Source organism: Phalacrocorax carbo, chromosome 23 (genome assembly GCF_963921805.1).
Source record: "Phalacrocorax carbo chromosome 23, bPhaCar2.1, whole genome shotgun sequence".
NCBI lineage: Eukaryota > Metazoa > Chordata > Aves > Suliformes > Phalacrocoracidae > Phalacrocorax > Phalacrocorax carbo.
Window position 1 is genome coordinate 1,059,751 of NC_087535.1, and position 26,738 is coordinate 1,086,488.

A 26,738-nucleotide genomic window follows, 5' to 3' on the forward strand; every position below is an offset into this window, starting at 1 on the left:
TTTTAAATTCAGGCGCTCATTTTACTGCACACCAGAGAGTGTGGAACTTTTACAGATGCCACCGGTTTGCCCATTGTTTCCATCTTGGTTAAGGGGTGATGAAAGGAGATGTCTTCCCATGCCTCCCCGCTCCCTCACCTAGAAACGGAAATTCTAACATGATGATTTTCTTGTTCAGAACGGTGGCGAGTGTCTGCGTGCGTATGTCTCGGTGGCACTGGAGCAGATCGCACAATGGCATGATGAGCAAGGCCACAACGGGCTGTGGTACGTGATGCAGGTGGTGAGCCAGCTTCTTGATCCAAGGACCTCAGAATTCACCGCTGCCTTCGTGGGCAGGCTGGTCTCCACTTTAATTTCAAAAGCAGGAAGTGAGCTGGGAGAGAATCTGGACCAGATCCTGAGAGCTATTCTGAGCAAAATGCAACAAGCGGAGACGCTCAGTGTAATGCAGGTGAGCAGGGGCTGGGCGCCCAGGAGAATAAGTAGAAGTGTCAGGAAAAGAAATTGTTGAGGTTGTTTGGTTTTGGGGTTGTTTTTTTTTTAATTGTGTGCCTGATTATGGCTACTGCAATTGGAGGTTCTGCATATCTTCTCGAAGTAGTCAGGAAAATGCCTGTTCGGCTAATACAGAGTTGTCTGGATTACAGGATAAGCCAGGTTCTTGTGGGTGAGCTTTAACACATCATAAATAGTCCCTCATGACCTTGTGCTTGCAAGCAGTGAACCTTTAGAGGGGACAAGTGTTGCCCAAGTATGGATGTTGTGAAAGGGGGCTTGTGTTTTCTAGTGTTTTTGTGCTGTATTCGAAGGATAAATGCCTGGGAGTTGAGACAAGGTGAACTTGTGGTGGATGGGAGGTGTAGCTGGCCTGCATCCGATGAGGGGCCAGGCCAGAGCGTCACCATCTCTTCTAGCCTTGACCTACTTCTAGTGGCACACTTTTATGGAGTGATTTTATCCCAGTGGTCCTTATTCTCTTTCCTGTCTTTCTTGTCTCTGCCCTTGATGTAAATTGATGGCTGCCCTGGTTCCTCAGCAGCAGCTGGGGGAAGGCGTTTTGCTGGCGCTGTTGAGGAGTTCTGCCTTCTGGCAAGATCCTACCTTTGCCCTCGCTGTGGCACTTGGCTGAGGCTCACTCTGCTCTAACCCTTTTATCTGGTGTGTTTCTCAGATTTTCGTATGTGCGTTTTTCAAGCCAGCACATGGACAATCAGGAAGGCCATTCAGATGTCAGCACAGACTTCATCTTAAAGCCTTGATTTTTTTCAGAAACGCTGTTGATTCGTAGCTGTTCAGAACGGTTCTCACTTTGCCTGTTTTTGGATTTAGGAGATCTGGAAGCTTAAATCTGAGGCAGTCACATGAAGCCCCTGTAGGCAGGGGAAGAGAAAGGAGCCTTTCACAATGCTGAATCTCTTCCCTGTGTTAGCCTGAAAGATGGACCTGTGGAGGTGGGCAGCTGTTCCCTGAGGAAGCCTGCAGGGGTGCCCTCAGACTTGGAGACTAACAGACGTATGGAGCACATGAATTCTACTCTGGTCTTTAGGACTTGGACTGTAAAACTGCCTCTTTAAAAAAAAACAAACAACAAACAAACCCAACCAAAAAAACCAAAACTTACTAAAACTTGCAGTTCTTTCCCTAAAACCTCTGTTCGAAGTGCACTCAGAGTTGGAAAAGTACTGCTGAATTATGTGATGATGTGGGAGCAGGGCAGTCCTGTGGAGGAGGTGATGATGGGAAATCCCTGGAGTGAAAGGGGAAGAAAATATGGGTCCTGGCTCTGGAGCGGCAGCTTCTGTTCCTTAGTTTGTTAATGAGGCACATTTCCACTAGATACGTGGAGATTTAGAGCTCTGTGTATAGAACCACGTGTACAGCTTCTGGTCCGTTGTGCAAACCAGGGCAGTTGCAGTGTCTGAGTGATGCCATATGATATTTTTTGCTTGTCAAAAGTCAACAGCAACCTCTGATATTTTTTAAATAGCTTTTTACTCTTTGCTTTAGGAAGGTTTGTTAGTTTGGGGAATGGGTGTGAGTAAACTTATTCCTGTTGTGGTTTTTTGGTGGGGGATAAATACTGCTGTTGATTGTAGTAGTTTATTGCCTGCTTTTGTAGCACGGAGGGTTTTGCAGAGGGTTATACTTACTCTTCCTGTTGGGGTTGGTAAGCGCAGTGTCTACTCTTGTAGAAAACTCAGTTACTTCAATATTTGATAAAACACTTTCACCTATTAAATTATGTACAGCTAATGTTTCCTTTCTCCTCCTGTAGTCCTTGATTATGGTGTTTGCTCACTTGGTTCACTCACAACTGGAACCACTCCTGGAGTTCCTGTGCAGTCTCCCCGGACCAACTGGCAAGCCTGCCTTGGAGTTTGTAATGGCCGAATGGATGAGCCGGCAGCACTTGTTCTATGGGCAATATGAAGGCAAAGTCAGGTAGGATGTTTTCATGAGCAGGATCTGTGCGTTAACGTTGGCTGACTGATCATCCCATTGCCATTAAATGCACGGGGTGTGAGGGAGAGGGGAGCTGGTTCCGACTTGGATTAGTGTGCGCCAGCATTGGACAGAATTAGTTTTTTCCCGCACTGTCAGCTCGGCTCAGGAGAGCCGTGGTAATTGGAGCAATCTCTGATCCTCCTCTAAGTGCTCCTCTTGCTGCCTGGTGTTTCTGTGCTGGAACAGGGTGACCCAAGGGGAAGGGGGTGTCTCTTGTGAGCACAGGAGTGCTTTTGAGATTGAACTGCTGTGAATGGGATAAGAATAACTTCCAGACATGAAATTGCCTTTATGGACTACTGTAGAGTTTCAGGGTTTCCTAAGAGAATCTGGTGATTTCTTCTTGAACTAATGATCTTTTAAAAGTCAATAAAGAAATCAACTGAAACAGTGTTCTCCCCCTTTTGCTGTAGGAGCACATTTGTGGTGGAGGCTGAGGACTATATTCCAAAGCATGAAATGCCCTGTATTAATATCAATTTTGCCACCGCTGCTTTGATTTTTTCTGAAAATGCGAAGCCTAACAGACCACTCTTAGGGGTCTCCCCAGCTGTTAACTCACTTCTCAGTATGTGTTGGTGTGTTGTTGTAATAAGGCAGTCAAATAGCCTGTGAAATAAAAACAAAAAGCATGTTTAAAAAGCATGTTTGTGAATGATCATGCTGAACAAGAGGCAGTCTGATTTGGGGATCTAGTGCTGGTTTTAGTCACGCTTGGTCGGTTTCATCCCTAACAGCAGTGGTTTATCCCCGTTTTGACAGAGCAGGGCTGTCTGCAGGATCCCCTGAGACTGCTTACGGCCACAGCGAAGAGCCAAGGCTGATGCTGACAGGGAGAGCAAGGTTAAACTTTGTTGTTCAGTGCTGTGTCCGTATTTTCCAAGATTAGAGCTATTTCTGTGCAGATGACTTGGCGGGGCTCCACACTATATTAAATACTTTGATTTGGGTTATCTATGGTGTTGCGTATCGTGCATTAGGAAATGCTAGGTATGTTCTGCATACTGAAGAACAGCAATGCCTGCTCAAAGGGCCCTCTTGTTACAGTTAGTAAAAGGAACACGAAGATAGCCGACACCTTCTGTGTGCATCAGTCCCCATCCCTGTGAGCAGCAGATTGAAGAAGTGGTTATTTGCTCTTGACTTGCATGATGAAAGGATGGGAAAACTTTGGGCAACTCAGGGGTGGCACGTAAGGTCTGGACACAGACCAGCAGTGTGGGAACTCAGAGCCATAGTGTGGGAGAGAAAGTGTGTGAAGTGAAAGCACAAAAAGGACAAGTTCCACGGAGCTCTGAAACTTAGTGTGAGACTTGTAGAGCCAGGAAGAGGTTTTAAGAGTGCCAAGGAAAAACTGGTGGCCTTAACCTGGAGTCAAAATCATCCTCGGTATGGCTTGAAGACAGCCTGGAACTGGAGATGGTTCTGAAGTGTGGCGTAGAAATCGGAGCAGCAAGGATGGAAAGAGCTTGGAAGGGAGCAAGCCAGAAGGTCTGAGTGTAGCTGAGCTGTGAAGGATCAGAAGTGAAAAAGAGCTTTGAGGCTGGAGAAGAGTAGACGAGATGTTCATGGCTGCAGATCAACCGAAGTACTACTGTCCTGCCGCTTTCTTTGTAATTCCATCTTCCTCTGCACGTGATGCTTCAGGGGCATGTTTAACCTTGTGGTCCTCTGAACTGGAAAAACCTTTAATGTATTTATGCGCCGTTTGGTAGTGTTTAATCTAAAGCTTTGTCAGTTTTTGCTTGCTTTGCAGTCAGGAGATGAGTCCAGTTCCGGATGCTGACATAAAGCAGAAATGGGAAAACTTTATAGTGCTTGTTCTTGGCAAAAGTGTAGAAAAAAGGGCATCTTGAATGTCTGCTCTGGAGGTGTGTTCCCTATTAACAGTTCACTGTGAGAGCCAGGCAGTTTAGAGACATTCTCATCTGTAATTTCCCTGTTCCCTGCTCCCCAGCTCTGTAGCGTTGTGTAAACTCCTTCAGTATGGCATCAACACAGATGACAAGCGACTTCAGGACATTCGGGTAAAGGGAGAAGAAATATTTAATATGGATGAGGGAATACGGACACGATCAAAGTCGGCCAAAAGTAAGTAATCATTTTGCTATTTTTAACAGGTTTGGGGTTTTTTTCCCTCTTAGTAGATGCTATGACAGGCCATAAAAATGATCTTGAAGATCACACAAAGCTGTGGGAGAAGTTTCCTACAGAAGGTACATGTTTTCTTCAGAGCTAATCCATGCATCGTGTACTTAACATATCCATGGCTTGCTTTTATTCTGCCAAAGGCTGATTCGAAAGACTCCTGATGTTTCTCATTTAATATAAGCGGATGAGGTGATTATGGGGCAGGGAGGTATTCACCACTACTTTGCGTCATCCTGTTCCATTTAATGAGATAGAATTGTTAACTTCATGATACCTCGTAGCTTCTCTGGGCGGAAAGTGTGTTTAGTGAATACAGGGATTTTAAAAAGTGGTGTTTATTAAGAGGAGACAGGCTTTCACCAATATTGGCAATGATTTCCACAGGTTAAGAAAAGCTTCGCCAGTCTCCTGCATACGATTTCTCTTTACTTTTAATTGGCTGAACCCAAAATCCTTGGTTAGAGATTACTGTGTAGAGATTCTTATATTAAATTGGAGAGAGCAGTTTTTTTCCTGGGGACTGAGCCCCAGAGGGGAAGATGCTGGGGAGCCACTGTCCTCAGCAGTCCGTAAAAACCTTGGTTCTGCAACTTGCTGGGCCGGAGCTTGTTGTGGGATGGGATGTAGCGGCTGCGCTGATCCAAACTGGAGGCTCATCAAGGCAGGCGGTGCTCCTTGAACCTTCAGCTGTCAGAGGCTCAGGCGATCTGGGGTGATGCAGTAACGCTGCATAAAGGAAGTAAACAGGGGGAAGCACTAGGAGTGTAAGAGGTAAGTAGTGGTCACAAAACACCTGCTTCCTTATTAGTCTTTGCTTAAAAAAACCCCACCAAAGAGCACAAACAGATATTTAGCGAGATAGAAGAACAGTAATTGCTAGCATTTGAGCATCTAAAGAGTTAGAACTAGAGTTTCCAGTTCCTTTATTTGATAGGATCTTTACTTTTGCAATTAAAAACACTGTCTAGCTATCCCTATGGAATAATTAGGCCTTGCAGGAGCCCTGGTGAGGAAAAGTTGGAGCTTGCAGTGTCTCAGGAAGGGTAGAGCCACATGGGAGTGCCGCACTGCTCATTTACTTGAAAGCACTGCTAGGTCTGCAGCAATAACTTTGGAGAAGGATGCTTAATGACGTCATCCATAACTGTGACTTCACTGAGTAGAGTCACAAATTAATTCAGCCGTGAAGATTTTAACTATGCCTTCTTGTCGTTCAAAATACACAAGATTTGATATTGCAGTTAAGATCTTTGGAAATGTAGCTGTGAAGGTATATGGAAAGAGCATTTGGGGGTTTTTTGTCAGTCCCTTTTTCCTCCCAACCATGTTGGAAGTTTTTGCTCATCTGCGAGCATTTTAAATGTATGGTAAAAGTGAAAAAAAAAAAAAACCCACGCAAAAAAGTGCCTGTTTTCAACAACTCTTTATTAAAAGCGGTATGAATATATATTTTTCTTCTCTTATAGATCCTGAACGCTGGACAAACATTCCTTTGTTAGTAAAAATCTTAAAATTAATAATAAATGAACTCTCTAATGCAATGGAAGCAAATGCATCTAGGCAGACAACAGCAGACTGGAGCCAAGGTAAAACACTGGGTTTGCTTCTCCTCTTTGCATGACTTAAATCTACTTTGTAATCTCTTCAGAAGCATTAATAGTAATAAGAAACTCATGATAGTAAATAGTATACCTGAAATTTCAAAGGCTCAAATAGTGATCCGAAGGGTGATATCAGTCAGTGTTGTGTGTTCTTCCACCTGAAAATTATTGTGGGCCAGTTTGGAAGGTGGGCTCTGACTGTATGCCAAGAAAATTATCTGTTCTTGGTGTATCTGCTTTGCCTTTCTTCCTCCCTGCTTCAGTCGTCCATTCTTGCAGCTGCCTTTTGCTGAGCTCCAGTTCTTGGGTTACTCGTCCCAAAGGGACAGGAAGGGTTGCGGGTGTTTCCCTTCATCCACCTACACGAGCAGGGACGTTTGCCTAAAATCTGTCCAGCCCCTGTGGAGCGATCAATAGGCTGGACCTCTCAGATTTTGTTTATTTCTAGAAATTTTTGTTTTCTAAACAGATGATTCAAATGATATGTGGGAGGATCAGGACGAGGATGAGGATGAAGATGAAGGCTTAGCAGGACAGTTCTTATCAGATATTCTTTCCACAAACAAGTATGGTAAGTAACAGCTTTCAAGCACTTACTCAAGATGCAAATAGAGTCGGTGACATCCCAGTCAAAGTTTTCTTTCCACGACAGCAGCTCAGCAGAGGCTGCAGGCAGGGGAAGGAAACCTTGCACTGGGATGTTGAATAAGGACTCGTTTCTGTAAGAGGGGGATGTGTCTGAATAACACAATGTTAAATAACTGCATTTTTCACCTGAGAGTTTAAATGCTGTGTAGGCTTTGTGTTGCTGTGAGGTTCATGCAGGTATTTCTTCTAAAGAGATAATTGATGCTTCAAGATGTAGACATGACCTTGGAATTACACTGTTGTAGGAGTGGATGAGCTTGTTTGTGGAGCAACCTTGAGAAATAATAGCTGCATAAAGATGGAGCGGGTGTAGTGTCTGCTTTCCTCTGCTTTCCAGGTTGCGTATAGTCTTAGAAGAGAGAGCCTTACAGGCAAATACAATAAGGGCGACGACTCATATTGGGACAGAATTGGAAAGGTGTCACCCTGAGATAAGATTAAGGCATAAGATAATAGTGCTCATAACTAACAAACCTGCTTGTCTTGTATCCCGTGTGTGCTCGTCTCGCCTGCACATGCCTTGAGACTCCCACTGTGACCCTTTTTGTTCTGGGTGTCGTGTTTTCTAATAATTGGCAGCGAATATTCTGGATATAAATTGTTTTTACCCAGCAGCGCTGACACTATTTCTTTTTGGATCCCTGGATTTCAACAATAGTCTGATAGAATACTTTGTGAGATATTTTGCTCTGTTTGAGGTTAAAACCTGCTGATTTGCCTCTGACAGATGAGGATTACTATGAAGATGATGAAGAGGATGATCCAGATGCATTAAAGGACCCTCTTTACCAAATAGATCTCCAGGTGATGCTTTAGAATGAGTTTGTTGCTTTTTTTAATCAGATTCCTATCATTCCTTATAAACTTAATTTTTTTGTGTGTTGTACTTTAACCGAACTGCGAATGAACAAAACTTTTTGAACACAGGGAGGTGAGACACTTCTACCTGTGAGCTTCGCAAGTATCTGCTGAAATCAGCAGCAGATCGGACACTGAACATGACAGAGTTGCCTCCTCCACTGGGAGATGCTCCCATCCACTCACGGCCCCGACACGATACTTTGCTCCTGCTTTTTACCAGCACCTGGCAGCCATTTATAGCCCTTCCCCTCCGCTGCTGCCCTTCTGCATCGCCTTTCTGTTCCCTGCAACCCCTTTGTCTTCCTTGGTGCATGTCGAGGTTTGTCTTTTGATACATGAAAGAAACAGAATTTCCGAAGCGACGTGATGCTAACTGGGTCTTTCTGTCTTCCTTTCAGGCCTATCTCACTGACTTCCTCTGTCAGTTTGCACAGCAGCCCTGCTATGCAATGTTTTCAGACCATCTCAATGAGAATGAAAAGCGAGTGTTACAGGCCATTGGTATATAAACCCACTCGAGAGACCATCCTGATCATATCTGAACAATATTTTTTTGGCTTATTCCACGTTTTATGATTAAACATAAAACATTTTCCAGTCTCTACCTGTGTGTTACAGGTGGATGATGGCCTCGTTGCAATGTATTGAGCCTCATCTTAACATGAATCTGCTAAGGGAAGGAATACTAAGAAAGCAGCAAGGACAGAAGTCTGTAGAGCTTTGCACATCGGTCTCACCATGGGAGCACTTTCATTTTCCACAGTAACTTTCCAGGAAGTTCTTAAAGATTAAAAAAAAAAAAATGTGCCCTTAATATTTTTAAAAGAAAACTGTCTCTGCCTGAGAAGAGGCACTTAACTGAGTTTCCCACAGCACAGTTGGACAGAGAAAGGAACCGGGTCACTTACAGATTGCTTGGATGTATCTTGAGACATTGGAAGGTTGTTCCTCTTCGCGCTCGCATAACACATACAGGGTAAATATCTTGATCTTACAGCGTGACTTCTTTTTGTAGAACTATAGACTCTTTTATCAGGGATGCCTGAATGGTATGGAACCTGTTTACAGGAGCTCGGATGGGAAGCTGAGACAATAAAACTGAATGCACGTCATCTTTCCTGTTGTGGATGGGGCTTTGTTGCTCACATCTGCTGTCTAGTCCCATGGGAGCAGTTCTTTACTAACGCTTTTGTGTGCACATGCTCAGAGGAAGCTACCACTTAAATTTCTGTTCCTACGGCATGTGGCTACTAAAGACTTTGGTTTTATGGAACACAAGGAGCCACGATTTTTAGGGGGAAAAATCCTGATTGTATTTAACATACTCGCTCCGTGACAGCCACTCTGAACTACTTTGCTTCCTTCACACTCCTGTGTGTATTTTTATAGAGTGGTAAAATAACATTTGCAAATTGATTTACCCGTAAGAACAGCGTGATGTATCTCACAACACCTCTCTGCCTTTGGTTCCCCCTTGGGGAAAATGAAAATAAAACTATTAAAATGTACATTGGTATCCTTCTTATAAAACAGATTTAAAAGGAGCTTGCACTTGTTCCCTGAAGTCGCTTTTTAAAGACAGATTTCTCCTTAGGAAACTTTCTGTACGTGCTGCCCGGAGGATGTCGGGGTGTTTTGCAGGAGTCACCTGGTCAGAAAGGGAGTCCTGTAATGGCTACATCTTCTTCTTAAAAGAAAAAAGCTGACCCATTATAGAGTTTCCTTTCCTAAGAAAGGTACTTGCTGTTCCTTTGTGGAATAATATGCTTTGAAGTTGTATCTAAAAACCTCCAAAGAGCTGGAGTAGTTCTATATCTTACTGGTCTGATAGTACAGCTTTTCACTTTTTTTACCAGGAGGGGATAATAAATTAACTTTTTAACAGACAAAGATGGCACGATTTGTTTAGCACGTGTGGGGAAAATGGTAAAACACCCCTGAATTCTAAAGCAGACCTTGCTCCCCTCTCCCACCCCAGCCCCTCGCCTTGTGCCTGAGAACGGGCAGAACGAGGGCCAACCCCCACCGCTCGCTGCAGACTGATCTGACCCCTCCTTGAGTTCGCAGTGGTTTTGTACAGATGGCTCTGTGAGAAGCAGAATTTGAAGCCTGATTTTTGTGTGTGTCTAATAAGGCATAACCTCTGATCAAAAGTTTCCATGCAGCTGTGTCATGGTACCTTTCTCCCCTGTGGATTTGCTGGTGTGTAAGAATATGTGATTAAACTTTGTGCCATGGCCTTCTCTTCAGTGGGAATGCTGTGGGTCTGTCTTCTACCTAGAGATTGTTCTTATTTTTTTAAAAAAGTCTATTAGGAATTTTGGTTTGAGGCATTTGTCTCTCAGCTTTCACTGAAAAGAGCCATCAAGTTAAACTAACCAGTGAGGAAGCCAAGCTAGAAACAGATGCCTGCAGTGGCGTGTCCCAATAGCCATGCGGGAAGGATCGGGTGGGTGCCCTCGGAGTGACTGGTGCCAGCCCTGGGAGGAGGTGGGACTACCTCTTTTTGCCCATGCGTTGGCAGCAAGGCTCAAAACCAGTCATCCATTCTTGGAGGTAAGTGAGCACCAAACACCTGGAAGCCCCTGGGTGTGTTTTAGGGTGTTGGTTGTAAATGGAGCACGTTCATGTCTGGGTAGGCAGGGCTGGAGGCGAGGTGCTGGTGGGGGTTACTGGAGCGTGCCTTAGTGGTGCTTGCTTTAGTTAAGTGGGGTGATGGGTTTAAACAAGACCGTGAAACAAGAGCAACCCAGCACTACTGAGACCATTCCTCATCCTGAACTGAGAAATCAAAGGACTTGTTTGCAATTGTGAGGTCCCAAAAGTAGATGGGCCGATGTCTGGTAGAGCTCCTGTTGGTGCTCGTAGTGTGTTGGTTAGAGACTGCTCTTTGATCCGCAGGTGGCGGTGGCTTTTCCAGGTGTGTAGCTGGTGAGATGGGAAAGATCGGGGGATAAGTGGCGTCTGGGGACTGGTGCTCTGCACTCCCTCCTGCAGCGTCAGCTCAGGTGCAGCCTGAGCTGGCCGGGCACGGTGCCGCCGCGCCGGGCTGGCGTAGGTATGGAGTTGGGGACTGACCCTGGAGGCGGCGGGCACAGGAGCAGTGCAGCTGTGCAGCACGCTCTGCAAGCAAACCCATGGTGCACAGGATGTTTTTTGGCAAGAAATACTGTGACTCAGGCTTCCCCTAGAAAGAGGCTTAATAGGATGTGAGGGTGGCAGCATGCAAGGGAGACGGTTCGAAGGACCCCTGCCTGGTCCTGGTGCTCGCACTGATGTAACTCCTTTGCCCTTACGCTTTCTCTCTGTTCTTCCTCCTAACAAAATCCTGAGTGCTCAGTGATGGATCTTTAATCAAGACGTTTTTGCTGGAGGGGTGTCACTGCGCTGAAACGACTCTGAGCCGTGACAAGGTGGTTGCTCAGGATGAGCAGGACTCCGCAGAGGGGTGTCTAAGGCCTGGTTTTGAGGTGCAGAGCGCTCCTCTTGTCTGCTGTTGAGAAGAAACGGTGCTATTAGTCATTAAGGTTACTAACGCCATGTTAGGAAATACAGGCTCCCTGTATTTCCTAACTCAAGCCGAAGGGTGGGATGCGGCTGCCGCACGTGCCCCTGCCGGCGCTGGTGCTTTGCACGGGCGTGTGCATGCGCGTGTCCTGCTCGCAGCTCCTCTGTGGTGAGGAGCCGATCGATCATCGATCGTGGGGAGGAACTGATCCCCTTCTGCGCGCTGGGTGTTACCCTGCTGGAGCAGCCTGGAGCTCTGATAAGTTACAGTCCGTGGCTAACGAGTTCATAGCTCAGCTATGGCTCTAGAACGAGACTTTACGTGTATTCACGAGTATTGTTCTTGGTTTGGTTTTTTGTATTAACAAATAAACTCTTTTAACGTGAAAACCTGCCTGGCTTCCGCGTCTTGCAGCGGCGGCCGCCGGGCGCGGGCCTCGAACGCGCGACCTTCCGGCCCCACCGCGCGGGGCGGCCCGGCCCCGCGGCGCGGTGCATGCTGGGGGCTGTAGTCCGCCGGGCGGGCCGCGGCGCGGGGCGCGCTGGGAGCCGTAGTCCGGCGGCGAGGCCGGGGCCACGCCGGGAGCCGCCGTCCGGCGGGCGGCCCCGCGGCTGCTGGGGGCTGGCGCGGGCCATGGCGGCGGCCGGAGCCCCGGCGGGCAGCGCCGGGCGCTCGAAGGTGGCGCCGAGCGTAGACTTCGACCACAGCTGCTCGGACAGCGTCGAGTACCTCACCCTCAACTTCGGGCCCTTCGAGACGGTGCATCGGTGGCGCCGCCTCCCACCCTGCGACGAATTCGTGGGGGCCCGGTGAGCGGGGGGCGGCGGGCCGGGGCGGGGGCGGCGGGGGTGTCCGGCGGCTCCTGACCGCCGCTCTCTGCCGCCCGCAGGCGCAGCAAGCACACCGTGGTGGCATACCGGGACGCCATCTACGTCTTCGGCGGGGACAACGGGTAAGGCCGCGGCGGGCCTGTGGGGAGGGGGCGGCAACGGGGGGGGGGGCGAGCGGCCCCGGCCTGAGGGGGGGCGGCTCAGGGGCCTCTGAGGCGGGTCCCCCCCCGAGGAGGGGAGGCTCAGCCGCCTCTCTCTTTCCTTCCCCTCAGGAAGACGATGCTGAATGACCTGCTGCGCTTCGACGTGAAGGACTGCTCGTGGTGCAGGTGGGCTGCCCTGCGCTCCCCCGCTCGGGCCCTCCCGCCCTGCGGGGCTGGGGGATGCCTCCTCCCCCCTCGGCGCCTCGGTCCCCGATGTAAAAACTGGGGGGCTCAACCAGAGCGCCCAAGGGGAAGCACCTCGCCCAACCCAAGCGCTGCCATTGCTGACCTCTGCAAGGCCGCTGCACGGCTGAGCTGTCGGGGAGCGTATTGAGTGACCCCGCACAGCTCCTGCCGGCGAGGGCTGCGGGGCAGCTCAGCGGTGGACGGAGCCGTGGGTCGCTGCTCTTCGTACACACCGTGAGGGCGCAGAAGGGGTGCGCGGGCAGAGGGACCGGGCTGCTGCAGCCCCTCCGGGCAGGAAGGGTGCCAAGGGGGGCTCACAGGTGCCTTCGCTCCTTTGCTCTGGACTGTGCAGTGTGTGTTGTCTCACCTGTGCCTCACTTGCTCTCTCTGCCAAACAGGTTTCAGCAGCATCGTGTTTGTCACTGTTTACGCTTACAGCACAAAGTCTGTCGTAAAATCTTAGCCGGTGTAATGAAGAAACCAAAGCTAGTGCAAACACTCAGGAACAGTGGAGTAACTTTTAACAATGGTTTCTTTTTTGTATCTGCACAACGGCTTTGAGTGTCTGAAGCACGACGAGGGTGTTTGATTGCTGCTGTTCTAAATGTTGTGCAGGGCTTTCACCACGGGGACCCCGCCAGCACCGCGGTATCACCACTCAGCTGTGGTCTATGGGAGCAGCATGTTTGTGTTTGGTAAGACAGCGGCAGATTACAGTTGTGCGTGCTTGGAGTGATAAATGTGCCAGTATTGTTTTGAAAATAGGATGAGATATTTTTAGGAAGTGTCAAAAGATCTTATTCAGTAGCAAATCCCATATTTTTCATGGCCAACTGTGATTTTACCTTGAGCTTGGAAATACTTTTGCTTTTTCCTGTAAAGAAGACTTGAAACTCATTACCATGGTGTTTCTTTAGGGGTAGAAGTGGGGAAGTTCTCCCACCTGTAGCAGTCCGTTAGTCAAACACCTTCTTTTTGTGCGATCTAAACTTCAGTTTTCTTCTAATGTAATGTTGAGCAGTGTGTATGCTCTATTGCGTTTGTGTCTAACGGAATTGTTGTTGCCCAGGTGGCTATACTGGAGACATTTATTCCAATTCCAATCTGAAGAATAAAAATGATCTCTTTGAATATAAGTTTGCAACTGGACAGTGGACAGAGTGGAAAACTGAAGGAAGGTAAGGAGCTGGCATCATTACCCCACTCTTCAAGGTGACTTAAGTGTAACTCAGCAAACATTTTAAATGGCATGGCTATAATTGGTTACAATGCTAACATTGAGGGTGCAGGATGATTTCTGCTCTGCTTCCTTGATAAAAGTTTTCTGAAAAGTATCTTTTGTTCTGAAGGAGTTTTTATGCAAGGCCTCTATTCCAAAGTGTGCTATATGGAAAATTTGACCAAAATCCATTCTTCATGTTTCATTTCTGTGACAGAAGGGATGGGAGCAAAGGAAATGTTTTCTTTTGAGTTGTTTCTTTTCAAGGATAGCATGCAGTTTGTTGACCCCTCATAGTTTCAATTTAGTTTTATCAGAAACCAGTTTGAAGCTTATTTGTAGTTAAATCTACATATTCTTTTCTGAATAAAGTTTGACTTTCTTGGAGTGCTCTGAAATGCACACGCTTGCTTGAAGTGCCGTAAGGTGCTCACACAAACACCCAGAAGCAGATGGTCGAGTTGATGGTAGATGTTTGGATCTGTTCAACAGAGGTTCCTGAGGCTCAGCTTTCCAAGGCAAAATCAAACCAGTAACGCAGTACTTCTCTCTGTGCACGTTTCAGGATGTTTCCCATGATGGTGATTTTGACCCAACTACTTGCTGTTTACCACACCCGCATACGGGACATGCTGTGGCTTTACACACAGTTCGTTACGTATTTGAAGTTTCTGAAATGCTGGTTTTAGCGGAGGGAGGGATGGGAACGTTTATTATTGTCATTTGTAGCAAGGGATGAGGGATGCACGATCCATTCTTAAGTTACTATTGCTTGGCTCTGACGAGCATATCTTATGTTTTAGAACATAGGCCACATCAGTAATTTCTCTTTCTGGTTATTCTAGCACCTAGACATTTTGGAGGGTAATTCTTATTCTCATTGTATGAACTCAAATGTCCTTGACTTTCCCCACAGTTACAGGTGGGCAAACTGCACCTCAGACGAGCTACATCTGCTGGCCTCGTGGCATCGTGGTTTTGTTCAGCCCTTCTCGGCTAATTTAGTAGAAACAACATAGATTAGGGAAGAGAAGTCATAGGTTTGATCTTTTATTGTGGAAGCTGCATCTGAGGAATGCCCCAAAAAACAATCCCCACTAAGCACTGTGAGCTCTGGCCCGGGTCTCATTCATGTGTTCCACCTTCTTAGAGCCTGAAAATATGCATGGGATTTTTATAGCATGAGTGGATTGCCCCTTGGCCGTGCGATAGTGCTATTAACTGTCCCACTATTTAGCTACTTTTGATAAAATACTTTAAGAGTATTTGAGGCCTAGCAAGGAATTAATTGGGATTTTTTTTCTCTTTTTTTCCTGTATTCATTAAGGTAATTTTTCTCTAGTGAAGAAAGCAGAGTGTAAAATTCTAAAATGTACCCTTCAGAGGCTTGCTTTGTGTTTTGAGGGTACGTGACACAAGCAGTTTCTTGGCTTGAAGCCATTTTGTGTAGGGGCCTGTTCCCACAAGTGCCTTTCACCTGTCATGCAGATCCTCTTACGGCACCTCTGCAGATTTAAGACTTCTTTTTTTTTTTTCTCTTCGTTTTCTCGATTGCAGGTTGCCGGTTGCGAGGTCAGCTCATGGCGCAACCGTGTATAGCGATAAGCTGTGGATCTTCGCAGGATATGATGGCAATGCACGGTACGTGGTGGGGTTGCTCCCTCCTCGGGTGCTTCTGGAAAATCCCAGTCCCTCACTTTTCATCTCTGTGGAGACATTTCTGGTGCCTTGTCCCAGATGGCAGCTCTTCACGTTTGCTGTTAGCCTATCCGGGAAGAATCAATTCTGAACATGTAATTTTTCTTTGTCTTGATGGCCTTGAGAAGTATTTAACGTTGATGCACAATATTTGCATTGTGAGAGCATATGGAGATTGTCACAAACCAGGAGCTGCCTCAGCGAGCTAGGCTGCCTCCTCTTCTGAGGAGAGTCTGCAGAAAAGTTACCAGCTCCTCAGAGTCTCCAGGAGAACTGCTGCTAAGTGGAAGAACAGATGCAATCCTTTCTTTATTTCTGGAGGAGGAACTGGAGAAAGGTGCATGACTCTGTGGGATTGCTCAGTTCCAGCTTAGGGAGATCCCCAGAGACCTTGGGTAGCTGGAAGGAGGGATTGGGTGAGGGGAGCTGTCTAATTTATGTTAAATATGTCTAATCATGTTAAAAAATGTCTTTCTGTGGAACATGAGCCTCCAGGCATGTTTGAACAAAGGAAGCATCTGTAGTTGTCTGTGAGTAACTTGTAATGGGAAAAGCATAGTCAGGAACGTAGCAGTCAGTGATGTGTCGGGTTACCCACTTCATCCCCCTTTATGGATTTGAGGTAGAACTCAGCCACATAAATAATTACTGTGGTCGGTCTCAGGGGTTAGCAGGGATGGATAGAAGAAGGCAGAGTAATAAGGGGTATTTCTGTAAAAATCCTGTGGATTAAATAGCAGAAATCCTTAAGCTCCAGGCAGAGTTGCTCTGTGTAACTGTTAACTGTAATATACTTGTAACCAGAAAGATGCTACAGCAAGCTTAGGTGGTGGTCTGAAATCTAGCTGTGGGACAAAAAGATTATAGTCGTTTCTTCTGTTAGCAGAAGTAGGAGATTCTTCCTGTGCAGGAGGAGGAATGCTGATGAAATCGGATCTCTGTCCTTTCAACTCCATGAGCTAAAAATTACCGAAAATAAACTGTTTCAAATCAAGCGTTTTTTGTGTTATCACATAGGTTAAATGATATGTGGACAATTGGCCTGCAGGATAGAGAGCTAACATGCTGGGAAGAGGTAAGCAGCTTTAATTTAGACTAAGACATAGAATTTTCTTTTTTGGTTTTCATACACAATTGAAATTTTCCTGCACTGGATTATACTGCTCTCTCTTCAGAATGTGTGTGTCACACAGCCAAAAAGGAACAGCCCAAATTTGATTTTGTTGGTGTATTGGGAAAACCAAGCGTGTATGAAAGTAATTTTTTGCTTGGAAATCTGTGAACCTGACCTGGACTGCCCATGGCGGCTTTGCTCTGCCCCCTCTAGAAAGGGACTGCATTTCCACTTCAGCCACTGCCAGAGGCTGCGAGCTTTGCTGGCTGCCCGTCAGGATCGGAGCCCTGATCCCGACAGTATCAGGGCTTTAGAAATGTGGCCTCTCATCCTTTTTATCCATGGTAAAATTAGTCTGCGCAGACTTGTAAGCACAGCATTAGTTGATTGCCTGTAGTGAGATGTACAGGGACTTGGTTGTCTGCACACGCTGCTGCCGCGTGGTCGGTCTGTCTGTCTGCGGATGTACTTGCATGGTCCTGCAGCACACTCAGCGCGCGTAGCTGTGCACAGCGATAGTACATCTTAAATTTTGAACTTTGTTATCTTTCAGATTGAACAAAGTGGTGAAATTCCTCCTTCGTGCTGTAATTTTCCTGTGGCTGTTTGCAAAGACAAGATGTTTGTTTTCTCTGGCCAGAGTGGAGCAAAGATTACCAATAATCTCTTTCAGTTCGAGTTCAAGGAAAAAATGTAAGTCCAGGCAGTTAAGTCGTGCAAAATCCTTGACTACTTCAGTTGAGAAATCCACATACGTAGGGGTGTTGAGGAAGAATTCTGCATCTCATGATGAGGAAGGGTAAATAGGATAAAACATGGACTGCTTTAAAAAGACTGTCACTTGCCATGTGCCTCAGATTGGTGTTTTTCAGCAGACAAACGGAAAGTTTATTAGATTCACTTTAACAATGAGCGTGAATGTTAATGTACTCAGAATGGGATGCCAAATCTTACCTTCCTAAAGGTTGTTATATGAATACCTGATTAAAACCAGACGGGTCCTGTGAAATACCAGTTCATAGTGAAATCACTGGGAAATGTAAAATGCGTAGTATCTTTTAAAATCTTGAGTATTGAGACGTTTGGTGTGGCTTGGTCAAAGTGGGGAGCATTGCTCTGAAAATGTGGCCCCTCTGATGGGGGAAAAATGCCAGAAGTGGGAATACAGATCCTCTGGTCTGTTCTAACAACCTGGTCTGTCCGGTTGTTGGCTGCAGTGGAACCACAACTGAAACAACAGCTAACAGCCCCCAGACCTTGGCTGAAATCGTGCGATCAGAGGGGGTAGGCGATGCCTTATCCACATGGCATACGGTATTGGAATGGTGCCCTTTCCTTGGAAGGGTCAGCTATTAAAATGTGTGATAATAGGTCACTGATTCCTTCGCAAGTTGCTGTCTTTGAGCTGCTGGGGTTTCTATAAATACATCTGGGTTATGGAACCACATTGCCTTTATCACATTTTCAGTTAGAAGATTAGCAACGCAGAGCTGACATAGGCCTCTGAGAAATCTGCAGGATTAGTCACTGTCTGTGCTCATGCAGGTTCAGTAACTACTGTAACAGAGCTCTTCTTTATTCTTACCATGTGGGAGTTAGAAAACTTACTTTGCAGAAAAGAATCGTAAAAAAAATACACTGTTTCATTTCTAATGCCACAGTTGGACGCGAATTCCCACCGAGCACTTACTTCGAGGTTCCCCTCCTCCTCCACAACGGAGATACGGCCACACAATGGTTGCATTCGACCGGCACCTCTACGTGTTTGGTGGTGCTGCAGACAACACGCTGCCCAATGAGCTCCACTGCTACGACGTGGACTCTCAGACCTGGGAAGTTATCCAGCCCAGCCCAGACAGTGAGGTAAAACCTTCGGCTCTTGTTTTTCCCTTTTATGCTCTGGGGGTTTTTTGACTCATTTTCGCTGCCGAGCTATGGACATGTTTTTGACAAGGACCTTGGCTTTTATTTAAATGGTAATAGCTCCTTCCCACCACTGGTTAAGCAGCTGAAATACTGTGGGCAGCAGTCTTTAAAAATGAGTCAGTGTTTACACATTTAAAACTTTGGTTAGTACTGTTTAAAGAAATACCATAAAACACTTGTAACTCAAGTTTTGAGTCAGTCATTACCTGACAAAGATTAGGAATGAATTCACTGAGCGGAGCAGTGGTTGTGTGGTTGGCTGCGTGATGCTCTCGAAGCAGAATTCAAACCTAGACGAGGTTTTCATTGTTTCGCTGTAACAATGCCTGTGTGCGTAAAATTGTATGAATTCTGTAATTATACAGAATAGCATTTCCCTTTCAGTCAAGTGTAAAGTGTTTGCTTCTAAAGGTATGACTTTATAATAATAATAATAGAGATCATAGGGAGGCTCAGAAATGGGTTTTTTGAGCATATTTGCGTTAATAAGGTACATAAATTAAAAAACATAGGTTCTTTACATGAACAGGCAGTAGATGACCGAGGGCCAAGTAACATCCCAAATGAGAAAATATTAAAAAAAAAAGATGATGAACCTGTTAATGTGTTTCTTTTGGGCCACTCATTACAATGCAGTGGTTGTGTGATAAAATGTCAATATTTTTTTCGTAGCACGCTCATTGGTGCCACCTGTGGGATAACCTGGTGTTTCAGGTTGGAGTGCTGAGGGTTTGCATGGTGTCAGTACACATGTCAGTTCACATTTCAGTAAATGCGGTTTCAGTGGGCTCTGATCATTCCCAGAATGCACAAAAACGTAGGTTTTTTGAAGCCTGCACTAATATGTGTATTTCCTGGGTTTAGAATCACAGAATGGTTTGGGTCGGAAGGGACCTTTAGAGGCCATCCAGTCCAGCCCCCTGCCCTGAGCAGGGACATCTTCACCCAGATCAGGTTGCTCAGAGCCCCGTCCAGCCTGGCCTGGAATGTTCCCAGGGATGGGGCATCGACCACCTCTCGGGGCAACCTGGGACACGGTTTCACCACCCTCACTGTAAAAAATTTTTCCTATATCCAGTCTGAATCTCCCCTCTTTTAGGTTAAAACCACCACCCCTTGTCCTGTCACAGCAGCCCTTGCTAAAGAGGTCACCCCCACCCTTCCCACAGCCCCCTTTAAGCGCTGGGAGGCCGCAATAAGGTCTCCCCACAGCCTTCTCATCCCCAGCCTGCACAACCCCAGCTCTCCCAGCCCGGCCTCGCAGCAGGGGGGCTCCAGCCCCCGGAGCATTTCTGTGCCCCCTCTGGCCCCGCTCCCACAGCCCCGTGTCTGTCCCGCGCTGAGGAGCCCCGAGCTGGAGGCGGCGCTGCAGGGGGGTCTCACAGAGCGGGGCAGGGGGGCAGGACCCCCTCCCTCGCCCCGCTGCCCGCGCTGCCGGGGATGCAGCCCCGGGCACGGCCGGCTTCTGGGCTGCAAGAGCACATTGTTGGCTCGTGTGCAGCTTTTCACCCAGCAGCACCCCCAAGTCCTTCTCCTTAGGGCTGCTCCCCACCCCTCCATCCCCCAGCCTGGGCTGGTAGCGGGCGCGGCCCCGACCTGGGCGCGGGGCCTTGTGCTTGGCCTTGTTGAACCTCTCGAGGGTCCCACAGACCCACCTCTCCAGCTTGTCCAGGTCTCTCTGGATGACATCCCGTCCTTCTGGCATGTCAGCTGCTCTGCTCAGCTTGGTGTCATCATTTAGAATGGTTATGTTGACTGTATTTATTAATTTTAATAGATTTTACCTTAAGCCACGTTCAGCTACTTTGGCTGATTTAATGGCAGGTTTAGAGTGTGTTAGCTGATCTGTGGGGAGGAAATGCTTGATGTTCGTGTGCTGTACAGAGAACTGCAGAGATTAAGGTTATACCTCGAAGAGATGGATATTACGTGAATCAGGATGAAATGCAGATTTACTAATTTTGCCAGAATTGATATGACAGAGGTACTCACATCCTTGACTGTGGCACTGGATTTGAGTTTGTTTCAAAGACGCACAACTCAGCATTTGATGGGTGGGAGAATGCCGTTTGCACTGCTCTTAAATTAATGGTGTGCGTGGGCCTCATTTTGAAAAATTATTTGCCCAAAGTATTTAATGGTAGCCTATTTTATGCTTTACAAAGCTGATTTATTTTCACATGAAATTGATAAAACTGCATCTCCAACTTCTTAAAGATACAGTTGCCTTCAGGAATGTAGGTTCTGTTCTGTTCCTACCAACGTTATCATTTGACACTTCAGGCTTCCTCAGTCATTAGTTCTTCGTGATACAATTGCATATTGCTTTCGGGGCAAAAGTGCTCCTGACAGTGTTGTAAAACAGCATTATTGCCTGACTTACCCCCCGCTAAATTTGTCTTCGTGTTTCATATTTCTTTTCTTGGGCTGCCTGTAATCCCAGGCAGGTGTCTGTCTGCTGGTCGCGTGTGTTGTATTTTGGAGTTTCTTCCACAGTTACAGCATCTAGAGACTAGTTTCCTAGAAATGGGAAGCGCGATTGAAGCACTGTGGAAACACGTGATAGTAAATTTTCTTAAAAGACTGATTAACTGCAAGATCTGAGAGGCTTTTGGTGTTTTAAGTAAGGCTTAGATGATTTTGTGTGTTCTGGAGTAATAACTGGATGATTTCTCAGGATTGTTTTCCTGACGTTTCTATGAGCTTTTGGCAATTACTTTTAGCAGTGGCAGTGAATGTTATACAGTCCTATTGCCAGGACACTCTGAACTTGAAATTCCCTTTCTTATCCATACCTGTGAACAAAATTATTTACATTAAGTTGAAACAAAGTAGAAGACAATGAGTGCAGTGCTATCTCAGCACTTGAAGAATTCTGCTTGTGTGTGGAGTGATGGTGACCTCTGTTAATGTGCAGCAGAATTATCTGTCTTGGCTTTCAACAGAGTTGGGGGTTTTTTAGTTTTTCTAATGGATGGATTATATTGCCTGTGCTCTTCTTGTATTTTTCTGTATTATGTTGTATTATCTTAGACATGCTGCATTACAACTTTGCTTAGCAGCACTGTAGCTAGGTTAACTTCTGTACTTATCATCAGGTGATGAATGTCCTTATTTATTTCTTCTTTTGGACGCTTAGCCCTGAGTGGGTAAAACCTCCAGAGTCCAAAATAAGAAGGAAGGCTTGGTGCTGATTTTGCTTTTAATTGAGTAGTGATTCTTACAGTGCAAAAGCAATTTCTCATGCTGAAGGAGAGTGACTGCTGCCATTCCAGTCTCTGAACTAAGGCTAAGCCAGCCTTGAGAAGCTTTTCAGAGTGACCCAGGTGGTGACTTGGACTTTCAGACCTACGCATGCCAGTAATAGCAGTAGGCTGTCAGGTGGAAATGCTATTTGCCCCCGCTACCCTGTAGTGGGAGTGGAAGGTGATGAGTCACTGACTGAGGAGTCCCGAGGTTTTAACGTGGAGAAGGTGGCACAATTTGAGCACTAATAATGGTGGCGCAGGGTGAGTGCCAGGAAGGTCGTAGAAGCAGTTATTGAGGACAAGCAGCAATCAAGTATCAGGTGCTGTAGGTGCACTGAGACAGGCTTGTGTTTTCTGCGTTTTGGGGAAACAGGTGGTGCAAAACTGGAAACAAGCCTGGCGACGGACCTGTTCTCCACATTGTCGAGAGTGTCTCGCTGTGGCCTGGAGGGTGGGAAAATGGTTTAAGCAGTAGAAGAGGGGAGACTGAAGTGGAAAAGGTCAGTACTTCAAAAATAAACCAGGAACTCCTATTTTACGCTCTTAGGATACCCCCAAAATGAAAATCAAGACATGCTTTCTGAACTACACAACTGCAATCCGTAGCTCCTCGTGCTTCCATCTTGATGCTATAATATGGGTACATATATATTTTAGAGAGCACACAGAGCAGTGCTCTGTCTTTACTGTTAGATGATTCTAAGGCAGCTGGAGGAGCATCACATCCGAGTCCATGCCTGCCTGCATAACACTGCCAAAGCTGCCTGAGGTGCTGGGTTTCCTTTACACAGGACCATTGGAAGATTTTAGAATAATTTAAGTGTATTTCCCTATTTCCTTATTGGCCTTGAGTTTTCCTATTGAGTGCAAAATATCCTTGGCTTTCTGAAGAAGGTTGGAACAGCATAAAAAATCAGCAGGCAATATGAGGGAAAATACCCCATCTCTCAGAGTTGCTTGCCGACAGACAGACAGACAGAGGCGTGCCCGCAGCAGTCATGGTTTGTGCTACAGCAGAGGAGTGTGTTGCAGGGAATGGCAGAGGAGCTCGAGGCCTGGGAGGGGTGCACAACCATTGTGGACACAATCACACAGAATCGAAAGTGATGTCTGGAGACAGCCACTGCCTCACAGAGGACAGGGTATCGTAGGAAGAGGAGGAAAGTCTCCTTCCTCGCCATGCTTAAAGAAGGTCAGTGCTTAAAACGTCTGTGGGTCGCTGCCCTGTTACCAGGCGAGTTAGCATCATCTCACCAGTGACCGCAGGTACTAGCGAGCAATCTGTTTTTCCTGAGAAATGTTTAAAACATGGCCCTTGAAACATTTTAGTCTCACAGCTAGGCCTTTCAAAGCCAAGAGCAATAAAAATGTCTGACTTTCAAAGCTCTTAATTTTTCTTTTAATAAGCAAAAAGGGAGGTTAATGTGTCGGTAACCTTCTCTGGCTTGCTTTGAGCACAGTTCTGGATTTCTTCAGATGGATTACAGTGACGTGGTTTGTGGGCAGCTAAGAAGGATTAAAAGGACTTACTCATCCTACTGTGGATGAGCCTGCCACGGTCTCCCTGTGCAGAGATCAGTTACACCCGCTGAGGTATCTTCAGGCAAAAGAAACGTTATTATGTGAACAAACCCCCAAATTCCTGCAGTGAGGCCCATAACAAGATCTGCCTTCAGATGTGGTGAGCGTAGTTGTCAGGGTATCACGCTCTGCTAGGAGAGATAAAAATTAGCATTTCACAGTCCAAAGAGAAGACTGATACTTTTTATGTTTATAAATAATATGTAGTGTTCAGACTTGCATCCTTTTTAGAAAATATATTTTAAAAATTTAGGATCTTCACACCAGTGACCTTTGCAAGTTTGTGCTCAGTAAGCTGGAGAGAGACATTCTGAAAATGTTAGTATTTATAAAAACCTGGTTATCAGAATAACTGTAGTTAAGATTGTTGCACAGCTCAATTTCTGCTTGTCAGGTCTACATTCATATCCTTTCTGAGGGGTGTGTATTATGTGCTATTACAGAATTCTCCCAGAGAAAGCAAAATGCAGGTGTTTTGGGGTGACAGGCAGAAGGAATATATTTCTGTAGCTCGCTTACTGGTAAGACATTAGAGCAATACAGTATTAACATGACTCACATTAAGTGAGTATAAGGTTGGATAACTGGAGGATATGAAGTATGGTTTTGAATGAGGAGTAGTTTCTCTCCTTAGGTCCTTTAGAGAGTGGTTCTTGTAGGTGCATTGCTATAAAATTTTGTCAGCGACCTTGAACGAAAACAGAAGATCACAGCTTTCCCCTAATATTTCCAAGTTGTCCAGAATTTTGCCAATTAATCATTAAAATAACAGTCCACTCAGAGTGATTTGGATTTCTTCTTAAGGTGGGCACAAACGATACGTATTTCAGTATGTATGTAAAGGAATGCGTCTGAGAACAGGGTGTGTGGTCTGTGTTCATAGTTTCCCATACAGTGTCCCTGGAAACAATGACTTAAAAACTTTAGTCATTGTGGGTATCTGAGACAAGCTCCCTGTAATGTCAAATGGCTGGAAGCACTGATGATATTCTTGGCTCCAGAATCTGACAAAGGGTAGTGTCATTTAGTAACATAAATACATTACGCCTGTGTTTATTAGATAGATCTTCCAGTATAATATCTCGCCATCTTGTGTTCACAAATCAAGGAGGTTATTCAGAGAATAAATCTGAAAATGATGAAGACGATTAGAGGTTGGGAAACAGTGACCAGCTGTGAAGCATAGTCTCTTTTAGGGAAGGTTTAGGAAATTAATTCTTCACTGGCCTACCTGGGGAAGAGAGACTTTTTAATCCTCTAAAAGACAAAGCAAGATCCAGTGGCTTGAAGTTGAAACCAGAAATATTCAGACTAAGAAAGAGAAGGAAATAAAAGTTTAAGAATTGTAAAGAATGAAGGTAATGATTCATTGGAACATTTTATCAGAACTTTTTGTTAGATTGTTCTCTACTTCTAAATGAGAATTTGGTATTTTCTAAAAAGATAGTTTTCCTAAAAGAAAGGTTCCATTTCAGTACCACTTCAAGGGAGTCTTGTAGGTTGTTTTATGTGGGAAGTCAGATTAAGATCCCAAAAGTACTATTATGGTAATTTGACTTTTGAATACACAACATGGTGCCAAAAAGAAGTAAATGGTTGATCACTTGACTTTTGTCATCTGTTGTTAGATTTCAGTGTATGATCCTTTGAGACTCGTTCATTGGATTTGGCAGTACTTGCTTTTTAAGCTGTGCCTAATCCTCTGATGGTTTATACATTAACACTACTTTTTAAATTTGCAACTGATACATTAAAATTATTTTAAAGGAAAGAGAGTTTACTATTAATACAGTAGTCTGTAAATAAGTCACATATTGTCTTATATTCTGACTTTTGCAGTGATAACAGCACGTGTTTGAATGTCACTGTAAAGAATTAACCGCCCTGTTCCCATGCTGTATTCTCTGGTGAATGTCAAATGGAAAAAATCTCATCTTCAGTGTAGAGCGGAATATCAAATGATGTCCACTGTCCCATCCCCGATTCCTTACCACAACCAGAACTGCAAAATCTCTAGAAGACCTGATATCACAACAAACTCATTCATATTTATGATGTTGCTTTTGTATCTAGTGATTTGTCCTGTGTTGTAGGTTTTTTCATCATGGTCTTCATCTTTCTGTCCTCCACCACCATCCATGGCAGCCCCTCTGCTGTGTTAACTACTTCGCATGAGGATGTGGCACTTACTGAGGTGATCTTCTGCTTTACACCACTGTTAAGCTCTAAATGATGAACTTATGTTGGCAGCACAGTTACAATGACCTCAAGAAATACATTGCAGACAACATGTTTTCGACTTGCTAACAGTAGAGCGCTGTTGAAGATTTCATGAGTAGTCTCTACTCCTGGAAGTCTTTCAGACCAGGCTAGATGAACCTCTCTCAGGAATGACATAGATATTGTTGATGCTGCTTGGGGCAGAGGAGTGGAAATAGCCTTTAATGAGGTCCCTTCCAGGTATCTGTGATAGATTTTTAAATTCCCTCTATTCTTGTATGGTACAATCAGGAAAATAAGAGGGGGAAAGAAAAGGCTAAATTTTGATCTTAGACATAAATTACATTTCCATCATAAAGGAAGGTAAACTGGGCTTCCAGACCTGAAGTGTTTAAAGAATAGGAAATCTTAGAGTGACAAAAGCAGGTAGGTTGGCAAGGACCTCCAGAGGGCTCGAGTCTAACCTCGTGCTCAGAGCAGGTCTGCTTAGGGCAGGCTGCTCAGGGTCTTGCCCAGTCCGCCCCTGGGGATAGAGATCCAACAGCCTCTTCTGTGTTTGTCCATTATCATGGCAAAGGATACCTTCCCTCCATACCGAATCAGAATTTCTCGTGTTCTAACTTACGTCTGTTGCCTCCTGTCTTTCCACTGGGCTCTTTTCAGAAGAGTGGCTCTGTCTTCTCTGCGCTCCTCCTTAGGTAGCTGCAGACAGTGAGGTACCTCCTTTGCCTTTTCTTCTGTCATGCATCGTGTGCTCCAAGCCCTGATCATGTTGGTAGCCCTGAACTGGCGTTGTTCCAGTAGGTCCATGCCTTTCTTGTACTGGGGAGCCCAAAAGGCAGAGTACTTCAGATGTGGTCTTACAAGTGCTGAATAGAGGAGGAAAAATCCTTTCCCTCAATCTGCTGGCTACCCTTTTGCTGCTCCAGCTGAGGACGCTGTTGGCCTTACTGCAGGATAACAATGCTGACTGCTGCTCAGCTTTGCTGTCCACCAGGACTTCCAGGTTTTTATCTCAAGAGCTGCTTTCTAGACAGCCAGTCCCCAGCCTGTATCAGTGCAAGGAATTACTCTGTCCCGGAGGCAGGACTTTGCATTTGCCTTGGCTGAACTTCACGAGATGCCCATCAGCCTGTTTTTCCAGCTTAGATAAGTCCTTTTGAACAGCAGCCTCCGGTGTTTCAACCGCTTCAGACAATTTGGTATCAACCACAGACTTGCTGAGAAGGCGGTGCC

The 26,738-nt window shown here is 45.8% G+C and overlaps 2 protein-coding genes across 2 annotated transcripts in view; both read left to right on the top strand.

The window, feature by feature from the left end:
- The window catches only part of IPO9 (importin 9), a 39,224-nt gene extending 29,947 nt beyond the window's left edge, over positions 1-9,277 (top strand). The window contains exons 18-24 of the mRNA XM_064472331.1: positions 179-454; positions 2,279-2,445; positions 4,466-4,599; positions 6,126-6,245; positions 6,730-6,831; positions 7,636-7,712; positions 8,168-9,277. Of these exons, the coding sequence (XP_064328401.1) occupies positions 179-454; positions 2,279-2,445; positions 4,466-4,599; positions 6,126-6,245; positions 6,730-6,831; positions 7,636-7,712; positions 8,168-8,278 (987 nt within the window). The 3' untranslated portion in view covers positions 8,279-9,277. The remainder of the gene's footprint in view (positions 1-178; positions 455-2,278; positions 2,446-4,465; positions 4,600-6,125; positions 6,246-6,729; positions 6,832-7,635; positions 7,713-8,167) is intronic.
- A 2,543-nt stretch (positions 9,278-11,820) lies between these two features.
- Positions 11,821-26,738, top strand: part of LZTR1 (leucine zipper like post translational regulator 1) — a 38,193-nt gene continuing 23,275 nt past the window's right edge. Inside the window, exons 1-9 of the mRNA XM_064471722.1 lie at positions 11,821-12,086; positions 12,167-12,229; positions 12,380-12,436; positions 13,112-13,191; positions 13,566-13,674; positions 15,273-15,356; positions 16,431-16,488; positions 17,081-17,220; positions 18,189-18,390. Of these exons, the coding sequence (XP_064327792.1) occupies positions 11,911-12,086; positions 12,167-12,229; positions 12,380-12,436; positions 13,112-13,191; positions 13,566-13,674; positions 15,273-15,356; positions 16,431-16,488; positions 17,081-17,220; positions 18,189-18,390 (969 nt within the window). The 5' untranslated portion in view covers positions 11,821-11,910. The remainder of the gene's footprint in view (positions 12,087-12,166; positions 12,230-12,379; positions 12,437-13,111; positions 13,192-13,565; positions 13,675-15,272; positions 15,357-16,430; positions 16,489-17,080; positions 17,221-18,188; positions 18,391-26,738) is intronic.